This window comes from Carcharodon carcharias, chromosome 12 (genome assembly GCF_017639515.1).
Source record: "Carcharodon carcharias isolate sCarCar2 chromosome 12, sCarCar2.pri, whole genome shotgun sequence".
Taxonomy (NCBI): Eukaryota; Metazoa; Chordata; class Chondrichthyes; order Lamniformes; family Lamnidae; genus Carcharodon; species Carcharodon carcharias.
Genome location: NC_054478.1, coordinates 72,520,357 through 72,535,067, shown reverse-complemented (window position 1 = coordinate 72,535,067; position 14,711 = coordinate 72,520,357). Strand labels below are relative to the sequence as shown.

The window sequence follows — 14,711 nt, the reverse complement described above, 5'->3', positions numbered from 1 at the left end:
CTGAATTTCTTACCTATTCCATAAATAATGTTGGATAACTCATTTTACTTTATACCATAAACAATAATCCTGAGAAACCTGCACTCAATGAAGTTTAGAATTCACAAATGAAAAGCTCTATGTACAGTGTATTAGTTGTATTCAATGTAATATGTACTTTGAAAAAACATTTGAATGTTAACTATTGGCATTTTTTGTTACAAGGAAATTTTAACTTTGGTACATTTTCTTCTTTTCTCTACTCAAAAATATAACAATCTGTACAAATTCATTAAAAGCCAACATTAAATTGTGATGCTTGAATGTACTCTGTCAATGTCATAAGCAGTTTAATAGGTTATTGAACCCGTTTTCTTTGACAGAGCAGTGTCATGGTAACCCACAATTAGAACCATGATATTTTTTTTTCACAAGGGGATCTTGCAGTTTATACATGGTCCCAGTATTGTACAAGAGGAATTTTCAGGCGAAAGGCCAGAAGTTGCCAGATCCAGAAGGAGGCAGGGGATTGTGCAATGGCAGCTAGAGTCCCTGAGGCTAGCTTGATGTAGCAGAGCAGGAGCATCTACAGTTTGTCTGAGACAATGGAGCAGGGCCGACCTGAAGCCCTCAAAGTGAGATAAGTAGGAGATAAAATGTCCAAAATGTAGGATTAATGGTGGAGTGCATGTGAAACTTGCTATGACAGCTGAAAATAAATTTTACTTCCAAAATCTGATTATTCCTTAAAATCAAGTGGTTACCATTGACCAATTGGCAAAATTAAAAGCTCACTTGAATACTACAGTCACCTGACAGCCCCCACCCTCAAGGCCCCACAGCCCCTATCCCCTGAGGCCTGACGCTCCGCCCCCCCACCGAGGCCTGACTCCCCCACCCTCTACCGAGGCCCGACTCCCCCGTCCCTTCATTCATCCAAGACCCACCTCAACCCCCCAATCACCACCTACCTGCCCACCCCCCCTCCCACCAACCCACCCACCAAATCCTACACACTTACCTTATACACTTAGCTTCTCTCTGGCCTGTCATGGACCTTTAAACTTCATTGGACCTTTAAACTTGATGCTTTAGGTCAGCTAGTGCCGTATAAAAGGGGGCGTGACTCTCTCCCTTCAGTGAAGCTGCACTCTATACTGGGCCCAAGGACATGTTGTACTGACCAGATCTTGCCTGGCCTGAGTTGGAAGGTTGGACGAGACAGGATTTCAGGTGAGTAACTGGGATCCAAGTGGCAGTCCGACACTGATTACCACTCCTAGGAAGTTCAGGCCCAATGTTTTTAATAATACGCAAGTAACAGGAAAAAAAAGACAAATCTAGATCAGCAAAGGAATGCCATTCCTTCTAAATAATGATTTTAGGATTTTTTTTAATGAATTGCATGGCAGCGCAGAGTTATATCATTGTATACAGTATAAGTTAATGCAACAGTGTGAGAAAATATCACGTGAGATAGTCTTATTTATATTTAGGTAAGGAGGGAGATTATAAGAGAACATGGACTTAATCTCTTACATGTATGCAAATTGGCTGCCATGTTGCCCCACTTCATTATTTGTACTTTGAATATACTTAATTGGCTATTTAATGTGTTGGGATGCCCTAAGGTTGTGAAGGGCTCGATATAAATGTGAAGGTTATGTTGAAAATATGAATAATTTTGTTTTTGAACATTTCAAATCTCATCCTAATCCACTCTGAGGATGATTTTACAATGCATATTTTTGGTGCCGAGCCTGGTTTTCTAGGAGGACGGATGAATAAGTTGCAGGTATGCTCCCCACAATTTATCACCCAGTATAATTACTGGATAGAAAAACATGGAATTGTATCTGTAGCTACCCAACATGTACTTCTGGTGGGTGAAGCTCTATATCATTAGCCCTTGTCTGTCATAAGATTTGTGCAAAATCTTCCCATTTCTTTTGTTGTATAAAAAGATACATTTGAAGCTAAGGGGCTGAATTTTCTGGCTCACGGTGGGGGTGTTGGAGCAGGAGCGGGCGCGCGCGGACCCGATCGCCGCCTGCGATCAGGTTCACGCCGCCATTTTACGCGAGTGGGGCAACTAAGGCCAGCCCAGTGTGAATTGCAGCTCCCTAGAACAGCGGGAGTGGGTGGGCAGCAGTGGGTCTGCAATGATTGCCGGGTCCAATGGTGACCTGGCGGCCTGTTTTAAAAAGTTGCTGCAGCCTTTCGAAGGCTGTGAATTATGGCCGGTGAAAGGGCTTCCCAGAGCGCTGCTGGTGAGCAGGCCAGACAGGAGGGTAGGGCAGGGGGGGCTCTGTGCTCCTCGTTTTTCCAATGATTGCCTTACTGCCCTCCTTGAGGAGGTGGCAGCACAGCTGGAGGTCCTCATACCCCATGACCAAACGTGTCTGGGAGGAGGTGGTGAGCTCCCAGACATGGTGCGGTGCACCTGGGTCCAGTGTCGCAAGTGCTTCAGTGACCTGTTGCGCTCAGGAAGGGTGAGTACCATGTTGGCTTTACCCTCTGGTGCCACCCCCCGCCACCAAGTGTGAGTGCAGTGACTGCATTGAATCATTGACAGCACGTGTCCTTTGCTGGGTGAGCCAGCAGATATTGCCCATGCCACGGTCACCCTGAGAGGGTGGTGAAGAGATGGGTTCTGCCCCCACAGCAAGTGGTACACTGTGACCCACATAACTGTTTTTGGGGCAAACTGGAGGAACTGTACTTAGGCGCAGAACTCCAGGACATGTCAAAGTCAGGGTGATGACATGCCGAGAGGGCAGCTTCAATGTGGCGTGGCACCGATTGATCTGCTATCCTCTGCACTGCACGTGCTTGCGCCTCCTTGCTGAGGAAGGTTAGACCGTGTAGTGCCTGATGTGATGTAGGTAGCATTTGGCCAAGGGAGTTGGGGGGTGGAGACAGGCCTAGTATCTTTGTGTGAGTGTTCGGCAGCAGCAGAGTGAGGAGGCACTGGAGCCCTGCAACGTATCACCGTGGTTGGGGTGGGCCGTCCGCGAAGAGAATCCAGGTACAATTAGCTCTAATCAATGCTCTTCCCTCCTTTTCAGGTGAAGAATGTACATAATGCCGCCGAGCAGGTGAGGACTGGCAGCGGGCTGGCACATTTAGCGATTCTCAGCCGGTTTGAGCAGGAGGCCCTAGATTTGAAGAGGCACCATTCGCCCAGGTCCACCGGCGTCGCTGAGGCTGGGGTGCCACGAGCAGGTATGTTTGCCCAGCAGTGAGGTCACCATTGTGCAGCCTTGGCAGTGCTGAATGTTCAGTGATTGAAGTTTGCAACATGGCTTGACCATTGCTTATGGAAGGATGAGCGTATAATGATCCGGGGGACAGGAATACACGTTGACATTGTCTCCGTGCTAACTGATCCAATGTCCTTGTTCTTCCTTTCAGCATCAGCAGAGCAGAGCCGGGAGGAGGAGCAGCAGAGGCCCCCTCTCACACTTGAGGGCCCTGAAGTCTCATCAGCGTCACACCATCTCTGCCAGTCAGGCACCAGCGTAGATACTAGCACCTCGGTGAGAATTACAACATTGGCTAGTGTCCCAGGGCACAGCGGTGAGGGCACTTCACAGTCGCTGGAGGAGCTGGCAGAGACAGAGTGCCCATGGCTCCAGCAGTCGGAGGACTGCAAGGGACCAGCTACATGCTCATTCGGTGCCTGATGATGTGCCTCTGGAGTCGTCTGCGATGCAGCAGATGCAGGAAATGCAGCCGGGTGTGCGGGAGCATCTGGGGGAGATACGTGAGGCTATGCTTGGCTTGGTGTCCACAGTGGAGGTGTCTACCCAGGCTATCACCGAAGCAATGAGCCTCATGTCCAAGTGCCATGCATCCTCCATGACAAGAGTGGCGACTCTCGTGGAGAGGCTGCTCCAGGAGACCCACAGGGCTTCCTGGGGATGTGCTAGGACTAGTAAGCCCTCACATCAGCATTGACCTCAGCTGGTCATTACTAGCGTGGGAGATGGTCTGGGCACCAAGTTTCCCAGCTCAGTGCCCATCCATCCACGGTGAGCAGGGAGGTCCGAAGCAACCTCACATCGGTGCGGCAGCTGCCTGTCATCTCTGGGGGCTCTTCTCATAGTGCTCTGGATGAGGGCGGCAGCTCCCAGGCGCGGCCAGCACAGGCTCCATGGGCCAGAGGATGACCGCTAAGGTCATCAAGGCCAACAGGACAGCAGAGTGAGCAAGCTGTCTCGGATGACACGAGCGAGGGGTCAGCACCAAAACATAGCGCCCGAAAACGTAAGCATAAGGCATCTTAGGAACACCATGGGTTTATCACTGGTGTACTTTATATTGGCCCGCAATGAGATTTTTATGAGTTGGTGTAACTTTTAACATCTTTTTCATTGTGTTTCATTAAGTTTCTTTGTTTGCAAAAATAAATTTGGACATGTCACCATGGTTGAGGTTGCCTTTTTTGTTCTGCAGTTGGAGGGTTTTCAATAATGTAATGTGTGCTTTGTGGGACATTCAGCTTTATTAACAAGGACCTTCGTCAATGTTCCTAACCAGGCAGATTTTGCTCTCAGATATCGAGTATGAAGCCTGCAGCCCAGGCTTGACCTGGAGGTCCATATGTAATGTGCTAGCTGAAGGTTCATTGGATTACAACCTCCTGGGTGTCCCTGCCTCCCTGGAGTATGTCCAGGTCAGCGTCTACCCCCTCAGCATTTCCCTGTGCATGCTCATCCTTGGACTCACTGCTGGACTCATCATGTGCATCCACAGCCAATGCGTCTATGTCTTCATCATCCACAGCGTCCCCCCTTTCCAGCGCAAGATTGTGGAGTGTGCAGCATGCAACCACTATCAGCAACACATGATCTGGAGGATGCTAGAGTGCACCCCCTGAGCGGTCCAGGCATCAGAAGTGCATCTTGAGAAGACCAATGGCTCTCTCCACCACAGCCCTTGTGGAGGTGTGGTTCCTATTGTACCGCTGCTCAGCTTCTGTTCTTGGATGGTGGAGAGGCATCATGAGCCACCTTCTGAGGGGATAGCCCTCGTCACCCAGCAGCCATCCATCAAGCCGGGCTGGAGCACTGAAGAGCCCTGGCACCTGGGAGTGACTGAGGATGTAAGCATCATGGGAGCTGCCTGGGTACCTTGCACAGACTTGTAGAATCAGTATCCTGTGATCACACACTATCTGCATGTTCATGGAGTGGAAGCCCTTCCTGTTGACAAAGGCACCGGGCTCACCTGCTGGCGCCTTGATGGCCACAAGTGTGCAGTCTATAGCACCCTGGACGTGGGCGAAACAGCAATGGCCACAAAGCCTCTGGCTCGCTGTGTTAGGCTTGCCTGGTCCCAGTGGTAGAGGATGAAATTCAATGCACGCCTGAACAGAGCATCTGTAACCTGCTTGACCCAAGTGTGGACAGCTGATTGGGAAACACAGCAAAGATCATCCACCGAGCCCTGGAAGGAGCCAGAGGCATAAAAGTGGAGGGCAGCTGTGACCTTCAGAGCCACTGGCATAGGGTGTCCACCCACACAGTTAGTGGAGATCTCAGGCCCAATCATATGACAGATATAGTTGACTGTCTCCCTTAAGAGTCGGAGCCTCTTTTGGCACTGCACCTCAGAAATATTGAGGTAGCTGCTTCGCCGCCTGTATACCCTGGCAGCAGGATAGTAGCCTCTTCTGCAGCCACTTCCGCCTCAGACTACCTCTGGGCCCTGCACCCCTTGTGCCTGCACCTGACCGCCCAAAGGTGACTACCCTGGAGGCTGAATGTGCACTCCTGGCCTTCTCCCACTTCTAGCCCTCCCTTCCTCTTCAGATGAGGTGCCTTCAGTGGACAGTTCAGCTCCCATCCCCAGGCTGAGGGGGAAGGCTTCCTGAAACATGCAGGCCCAAAAAAGATTCCTCCCTGCAGAGTGCTGACCTGAAGGTTGAGTCCAGTCAAAGCAGCTGGTGTGTGTTTTGAAGTATTGCAGCAACTTTGTAATCAGAAGTATCAGAGACTTTGAAACATCAATATTTAACAGAGCACACTCCCGACCCCACTGAGCCCTTCTATCCCGCCCATGGATGAGGTTTATACAAATGTCTCCTACCCACCTGCCCGTGCGCCAACCCGAAGATTGCATGGGCGCCAAAAAATCTCGGTCAGTTGGAGTGTCAAGGGCCTCTTAAGTGGCCCATTAATTAATGGCGAGCACACATCGGAGAGCATCGTGTGCCCTCCCAATGAAATATCGCGATGGCGCGCGGTGACGTCGGGACGCTCGCCTGACATCACCGCGCAGCTTTTTACGTGCAGGCATGTGGGGCCCGCCCCCGCACACCAATGGGAAAACTCTGCCCATGGAATATTTAATTGCTTTTGCTCAAACATTTCCAATGATACAAAATGTCTGGTTTGTTCCATAGTACATTATTGCTTCTTGTCAACAGCAGCATGCTCCCAAGGGAACTAATAATTTTTCTTCAAATTGAGGAGAAACATAAAGCTTGACCATATTATCCTTTCAAAACTCAGCGCTCAAACGGAAAATGAAAAAATGTTTTGTTGTGCGTCATTAAAAATAATAAGCTGTTTTGGAGCCTTGAAACAAGAATACCAATCTGAACATTTCCTCACATTTATTTAAAGTAACAGAAACAGCGGTGATATGTCAATCAGTGGTGTTTTGAAAAATTAATCAATAAATCAAGTTTTTTTTAAATTATTAATATTCATAACACTTTATTTGTATTTTTGGCATAAATTCAAAGTAACTGCGTTTTCTTGATTTAAATTTAAGGATGTACTGCCAATATATTGAAATATACTACAATTCATTTGAACTTCACTAATTGCTGTAATATTCCGAGATACAGTTATTGTTACAGTAATCAAATTAGTGTGCTTTTTTTTTAAAAACATGGAATGTAAGGGAAAAAAACAAGATCTCTTTAAAAGATGGTAGGAAAAATAAAATGGTTACATTTTTTGAACCTGACACTTAATGGGCGGAATTTTCGGTGCCCGTTGGCGTCAGGCGAGTTTGGCGGCGTGAGTGGACAATACGGCGAGAAGGCCAAAAATCAGTTTCACAATGTCATAAAACCAGTTTTCAATCGTCTGCTCTGCCCGTCAATGGCAGGCCAGGTTTCCCACTGTTGGACATCATTGTAATACATCTGCATGTCATTATAAGCCCAGCTCACCGGAATCATCCCCCCCATGCTGGATCATCCAAACACATCGGTATGATTGCATGTGACATGTTTCACAACTATACCTAAGCGACGTCCACCTGGTGACCTGCACTTCACTTGGGATTTCGTGGTTTGTTTGCCTATTTTGCTTCGGGCAGCACTTGCGGTCATCAGTGCCACGCTTCACAGACAACTCCAGAGTTTTTAGGGGGGTTCACGGGCAGGTCTCTACCTACCAGACCAGCCATAAGGTGGGGGTGGCTTTTCAACTGTTGCAAAGCTTGCTTGGGGGAGGGGCGAGAAGTGGCCTTAGGCAAGGGAAGAGACTGCTGGGCGAGGGCTGCTCTGGGGAAGGGGGTATCCCAGGGTGTGTGTGGGGGCAAAAGTTGATATGTGCGAGTGGCCTCAAGATGGTGAGCAGGCAGCCTCTAGAGGAGATGAGTCCAGATGGAGATGTGATGGTTTGTGAGAGAGAGAGTGAATGGTGACACCCTTTGAGCTGTCAGTGAGTGAGATGCCAGTGAATGTGTGCTGGGCTTGAGTGTGTGAGCTTAGAGTGATGAGATAGTTGCCTTACCCTGGCGGCATGGATGAGATCATTCATCCTCTATCTGCGTTGGACGGCCAACCTCTTCTGTGCAGCATTAGCACTGATCACCACTGCCCTCACCTACCGGGCCGGAGTGGTGAGATCTCTGGATCTCCTGCGGCCAGAGCGTGGATAGCGGACATCATGGCGGGCCTCCACGGCATCCAAAAGGCGCTTGAGGGATGCATCACTTAAACCTGGGAGTTGCAGTCTTCTTGCCTTTCAGGGCCATGTCTTCTTTGCAGCAGCCCTGGGCTGGAAGCACTGAGAGGTGTGTGCCCAGCTACACTTTGAATGTGGCGCCCGGTGTGATGAAGCGGCGAGGTGACAGCATGGCAAGCGAATCAGAGCCCGCCCGTCATCGAAACAACATGTTTCCCGGGAATGCATGATTAATGAGGTGGGAATGGGACGAAACGGCATGAAAAGCCGTCAATGCATCCGATGGGTAAAACATTCTTTTTCTCGCCCACTACCACACTTAGTGCAAATTTGGGATGTTTCTGCTCAATGTGTTAAAGGATTGTTGTTGTCTATGTACCTGTGTACAGGAACTCTTTCATCATAGTAAAATAGAATGATCTAAAAGCAACACAGAGAGGCTCCGTCATCATGGCTGCCTCTCAATGCGAGGATGATCCCTACTCAGGAGCATGAGTTTGTACCATGGGACTGAAAAGATCGACTCTTGACCCATGGATCTTTGGACATTTGAGGTAGGACATCCCATGAGGCTGTGAGATTGTGGTGCAGGATTTGCTTCCTTTTTTATTTCTCTGCCACTGCTGTGCCTCATTAAGATGTTGTGACTCAATGCGTGATGTAGCTTTATGGAGAAGTTGTTGCCATTCTGAATGATTGGTAGCAAGCTCCTCCCAGTCATTAATGTCAATCCTAACCTGCTTCAAGGAAAGCTTCGGAGTGTCTTTGAAGATTTTTCCATTTGAGAATTGAGAAAACAGGACCTGGTACAGGAGATGCTTTTCAACCGTCCAGACACAGCGCCTAGTCCATTGTTGTTGATTTTGCAGGAGCTTTGCCTGAATGCTTAGGAAGCTGGCTTCAAGAAGGACAAAATAATTTCTTTGAGGGTCCTCCCATTGAATTCAAAGGATATGGCAGAGGCATTGTTGATGGATTTTCTCTCTCATGCTCGTATGTCTCTGATATACTGTCCACAACTCACTATAGTACAGGAATGTGGTGGCAACAACTGCTCTGTACACAAGGCTTTTGTTTATTTGTGGGAGGTCTTTGTTGTCAAACACTTGTTTGTAGAAGGCTTAGTTGGCGCAGTTGATATGTTGTTGAATTTCCTCTTCAATGGTGGCCTTTCGAGAGAGGTGACTGCCAAGGTATGTAAAGTTCTCAACATATTCCACAGTCTCTCCTTCAATATAAATGGGAAATGGAATATTTGGCTGACCAAGTGATATGTGAGTTTTGTTTTGGCAACATTCAAGGAGAAGCCGAGTTTCTGAATTGAAGAGACCGAGAGTGGTTTGCAATTCTGGTGCAGAGTGCGCAATGACACTGCGGTCATCCGCAAACTGTAGATCATATATATTTATGGTGGTCAATTTAGCTTTGGCATGGAGGCAACTGAGATGAAAGAGTTTTCCATCTAGGCAGTATTTAATACTCACACTTGAGGGCAGCTGATCTTCGATGAGGTGAATTGCCAGTCATATAGATTGGAAATAGTATAGGGACTATCACATAGCCTTGCTTGACCCTGGTCTGGATTCTGAAGGCATCTGTTTCAGATCTCCCACTCAAGACAGTTGCTGTGATATCATCTTGATGGAGTCACAGGATTATGTTGACATTTCTTGCAGGTCCAAATCCTTGGAGCACAATCCACAGAGCCTCATGATTTACTAAGTCAAATGCTTTGGTCAGGTTGATGAATGCAATGCAGAGCTCCTGGTGGTGTTCTCGATATTTTTCTAAGAGTTGTCCAGCAATGAAGACCGTGCCAGACGTTCCTTTGGAAGATCCAAAGCTATACTGTGTCTCTGGGAGGATTACCTCAGCCACAGGAAGTAGATGATTCAGGAGAATATGTGTCAGGATTTCCTTGCTATGGACAAGAAGTTTTGATAGCTTCCACAGTGTGCGATAGCTCCTTCCTTGAAGATAGTTAATTGTTGCACTCCTGAAGTTGAAGGGGTGGGGGGAGGTGGTAGAATTTCTTTTTCCTTTCAAATCTGTAGGATGAGTGCATGAAGGCTTGATGTGAGCAAAAGCCCACCAGCTTTGAAGACCTCAGCTGGAATAACAGCAGGGTTACAGGCATTGTTGTTTTTGATCCATTTGTTTGCTTGTTGCAGCTTTCCGATCGGTAGTAATTCACCCATGAATTCTACCACAGGATACTGGGAATAGCCTAGAGAGTATCAGCTGCCACTGTGGCTTCATGGTTGAGGAGTTGTTGAAAATGTTCTTTCTGTCATTGATGGATGGCATTGTCATCCTTAAGAAGAGAAACACCATCCTGTGAGTGAAGGAGATTTTTTCCTTTTGACTTTGGTATATAGATGGCCTGATGGCTTCAAAACAGTTTTGCATATCATGATGGTCAGCATATTGTTCGATCTCTTGGGCTTTCTCTTCCTACCATATATCCTTTACTTCTGGTTTTGTGGGCATCAGCCTTGAGCTGTTAGAATGCTGCCTTCTTGACTTGCAACTTTGGGTTGTTCTGCCAGGCAATGAAGGCTCTTGTTTTTGTTCTAGAAGGTCACATATTTCAGCACGATTTCCAGCAAAACGTTGCTAGCGACAGCGATTCTCGTACCCAATGGTCTGGGCATGGGAGCCTAGTGCAACTGACTTTATTTGATCCCACCATTCTGAAATTGAGTTGGATCTGTGAAGATTTTCCAGATTGGTTGTGAGCTGCACTTGGAATTCCTCTCTTTGGCTGGGCTGCTTTAGGATTGAGCCATTGATCTTCTTCCTCTTTGATTTTTGGATCTTGCAATGTCTTGGTGCTAGGTGGATGTTCATCTCTCATCAACTATGAGCTGTCCAGCAGGCATCAGACACATTCATGGATCGAGTGAACAGACATCGCCTGGATCTTTGATCCAAACAATGACATAATACAGGGGGTGCCAAAGCTTTGATCTAGGATGCCTCCATGTGGTTTTATATTTGTCTTTCTGGCAGAAGAGGGCATTTTTTTTGTTTCAATGAGGCCTTGCTGAGCACACTTTGTCAGCAGGAGGACACCATTAGAATTGGCTTTTCCCTCTTTTTTTCCCAATGGTTCTGCTACAGATATAGGAGTCAAAGCCAACCCTGCAGGGAAAAAACAAGATCTCTTTACAGGATGGTAGGAAAAATATAACGATTACATTCTTGAACCTGAAAAGTAATGTGTTGAAGAATTATTGTTGTCTATGCACCAATGTACAGGAACCCTTTCATGATAGTAAAATAAAATGACCTAAGAGTAACACAGAGAGACTCCACCGACCTTTGAAATAAGCAGGAAGATGAAACTGGTTGTGTCTGCTATTAAATGAATCCACAATTTGTTGTTAATGGGTACTTGTAGATTCCAAGCGTCCTTGGTGTTGTAAACTTGACCTTATCCACAACGCTGCTACCTGTTCACTGATTTGCATTAACTCCTGCTCTGACAGCCCCTCGATTTTTAAAATTCTTGCCCTTGTTTTCAAATCCCTCTGTGGCCTCACCCCTCCATACCTCTGCAACCTCCTTCAGCTCACTGAGATCTCTGCGCTCCTCCACTTTTAAACACTCCTTCAAATGCCTAGCCCTAAGTTCTGGAATTACCTCCCAAAACCTTTCTGCCTCTCCACCCACCTCTCATCATTTAAGATGTTCCTTAAATTCTACCTCTTTGACCAAGCTTTTATATCCTTATGTAGTTCAGTTTGTTAATCATTCCTGTGAAACACCCTGGAACATTTTATTATAGGCAATATATAAACACATGTTGTTCTAATGTAAATGTAATCTCTAAATATGTTTCTCAACTCAATGTTTTTTTTAACCCCCTCCATCCACCAGAGATTAGCGCTGCGACATGTAAACAGTAATCAGTGTCTGGATGAGCCATCTGAGGAAGATAAAATGGTTCCAACCATGAAGGACTGCAGTGGAATCCGATCACAACAGTGGGTGCTTCGCAACATGACCCTGAGTCCCTGAAGGTGGAAAAAAAATTGGAATCAATTTCTTCCGCGTTCCTAGTGCTAATTTTCACTTTGTATTTCTTTTAACATAAAATCTACAAAGAATTCTTGGCCTTTTGTGATCCTGAGTGGACTAAAACAAACCTTGGGAACTTGTGACTGATTGATTAGAAATACATTAGGGATTGTTGTTATCTCAACAACATGGCATGTCTGTACATGCCCACTCTTAATTTGCATTTACTTCAGTAGAAAGCACATTAGAAACTATAAATAGCATGATAAGTGCTATTGTCAATGCTATAAAAACTTGAAATGTTTCAGCTGATAAATGTCCTCATGGTCTTGAAAGTAGCAGCATTGCAAACCAGATTACCCAATCATATCAGCACAGAATCAGTCAGAAAGTGATATGTGGACAGATGCCTTAAAAGAATAGTTGAAATAAGATAAAGATATTTTAGAACAGAAAAAAAAATCCAATTCTTGTTCTAAATGTTTGGATTAGCCCTTCACTGTTAATCTGAATGTTGCTTACTACCTTGTGGTAGGTTTTAAATGGTGAAATACCAGAAACTGAATGAGTCACTGTTTTTCAGCTATAAAGCTAATACACCTGATATCATGTTACTAGAGTCTTTTGTGGCTACAGGGAATATATTATTGATACTTTTGGAAATCATGTATCCTACATAATTCGAGTGCATGGTCAGATACTTGATAAACAAATTGTATAGAAAGTAATTAATTTGAATCTAAATACTATTTGCATATCAGTCACAGCTTAATTCAAAAATCACAACATAGATTATTCAAACCTAGAATATATCAGAATGTATTGCTGACAGTTTTATATTTTTAAGCCGGCTTCCTGTTTGTAGGTTGTAAATCAAAGTATTAATGTAACAACATTTCTGACTTTAAGATTACATTTTCAAAAGAAGCTTAAGAATTTTAGGCCAACTGAATATGTGGTGTAATACAATTGGAATAAAAACAGCTTTGGTGTTTTGAAGTCATACCATTGGCAGTGGCCAACTATGGTAGATAATAGACTAAAACCATCCTTTGCATATTTTATTTTGATGTCCCATTAAGTTTGAGTTTTGAATGTTTACAATGTAACATCTCATACATGTTTTGAAACTGGTTGCAGCAGGCTTTTTTTTAGAGGTTGTCTTCCTAAGGGAACCATGAGATGAAACCGTTTCAATCTATACAGCATGTGTAATATCAATTGATGCAATAGCAGCTCAACTGAAAAGCTTGGCCAGTGTTCATATCATATGCATTCTGTTTAGCAATAGCCTGCAGATGGTGTAATTGTATTCTTTGCTGTAAATTGAGCCATTTGTACATTTTTGTAGAAATTAAATTTTATGAACAATTCCAACATAATTTAATTGTGTTTTAATAATTGTCATTTTCAGAACTTGACAGCCTATATGAATTTGAATCCTTACAATGAAATTCAAGAGTAAATGCTCAGAAGTTTTATTATGTTATAAAATCTTTCTTTTATTGTGCAGTAAAATGAAGGGACACAGCTACTTTTCAGCTTAGGTTTCATTTTTGCTTGAGTTTTGCACGTCAGTTTGAGGTTCTACAAGGAGAGGCTGGCTGATCCCCTGTCACAGACACGTTAAAGGTGTTTCCCTAAAGATGCATGTGAACAATGTATTTGTATGTGTGTGTCTTTCCTTACTCATGAAGTGAAAAATTCAATTTAAAATAACCCAGCAGCAAAGTCTTCTCACTTAAAAAAAAGTTTAGTACATAGGAATATAGGAACAGGAGTAGGCCATTCAGCCGTCGACATGCTCCACTTTTCGATTAGATTATGGCTGATCATCTACCTCAATGCATTTTCCCGCATTATCTCCATTTCCCTTGATGTCATTAATCTCCAGAAATCTATCAATTTCTGTCTTGAACATGCTGAATGGTTGAGTACTTCACTCTATTGCTCCTGGCACTTACATAAGAAAAGATAAAGGGCCGAATTTTATGCCCCGGCTTGTAACAGGAATCGTGGCAGACGGGGGCATTTAATTTAGTGGGAGGCAAAAAAATCTGTTTCCCGACAGCAAGATAAACTGTGAATTTTGTTCTCCTGACTTTCAAGATGGGTTAAAGGCAGGCCAAGCTTCCGATGAACAATGTCGGGAACCTCATTTGCATGTATTAGCATCTCATGCATGTTCATTAAAAAGCCACCTTGCTAGAATTAAACTCCCCCTCCAAATTAAGTTCCCTGCCAACGAGAATTTAGAACGTTCAGTTTTACAACCGTATATAAGTGGTGTGCACCTGGCAAGCTTCTCCTCTTCCATGACTCTGAGGTCAGTAGATGTTGCTTTCTCCTTCTTAGGGACTTCACAAATGTCACTTGAGTGCCGTTAGCAAATGCTCTACAAAGGCTGGACAAGGAAGGCAGACTTACGGGGGAAGGTTGAGGTGAGTGCCTGGAGAAGTGGGGGTGGGGGGACAATGTCAGGGAAAGGGGAGGAAGAGTGTCTTAGATGGTGGGGTCGGTGGTGTCGACAGGGGTCTTGGGGAGAGAACTGGGGATACTGGTGATGGGAAGGAACAGTCCCAGTCTGCGGGTGCTGAGGGGTGGGGGTAAGTGGGGTGAGGTAGGTGGCAGGTCCAGGGTGACACCCTGATAGAGATGAATGAAAGGCAATTCCGGAGGCACCTCTATATGTCCTGGGATGTGGTTGCTCACATCTGCGAGCTTCTTCAGTACATGCTGTAGCCACAAGGACTCTGTAGGAATAATGCAGGGCTCCTG

At 45.5% G+C, this 14,711-nt stretch overlaps 1 protein-coding gene across 1 annotated transcript in view; it reads left to right on the top strand.

The window, feature by feature from the left end:
* galnt13 (UDP-N-acetyl-alpha-D-galactosamine:polypeptide N-acetylgalactosaminyltransferase 13) overlaps positions 1-13,308 on the top strand; it is a 581,993-nt gene extending 568,685 nt beyond the window's left edge. Inside the window, exon 12 of the mRNA XM_041201818.1 lies at positions 11,793-13,308. Within this exon, the coding sequence (XP_041057752.1) occupies positions 11,793-11,933 (141 nt within the window). The 3' untranslated portion in view covers positions 11,934-13,308. The remainder of the gene's footprint in view (positions 1-11,792) is intronic.
* Positions 13,309-14,711: the final 1,403 nt, after the last annotated feature.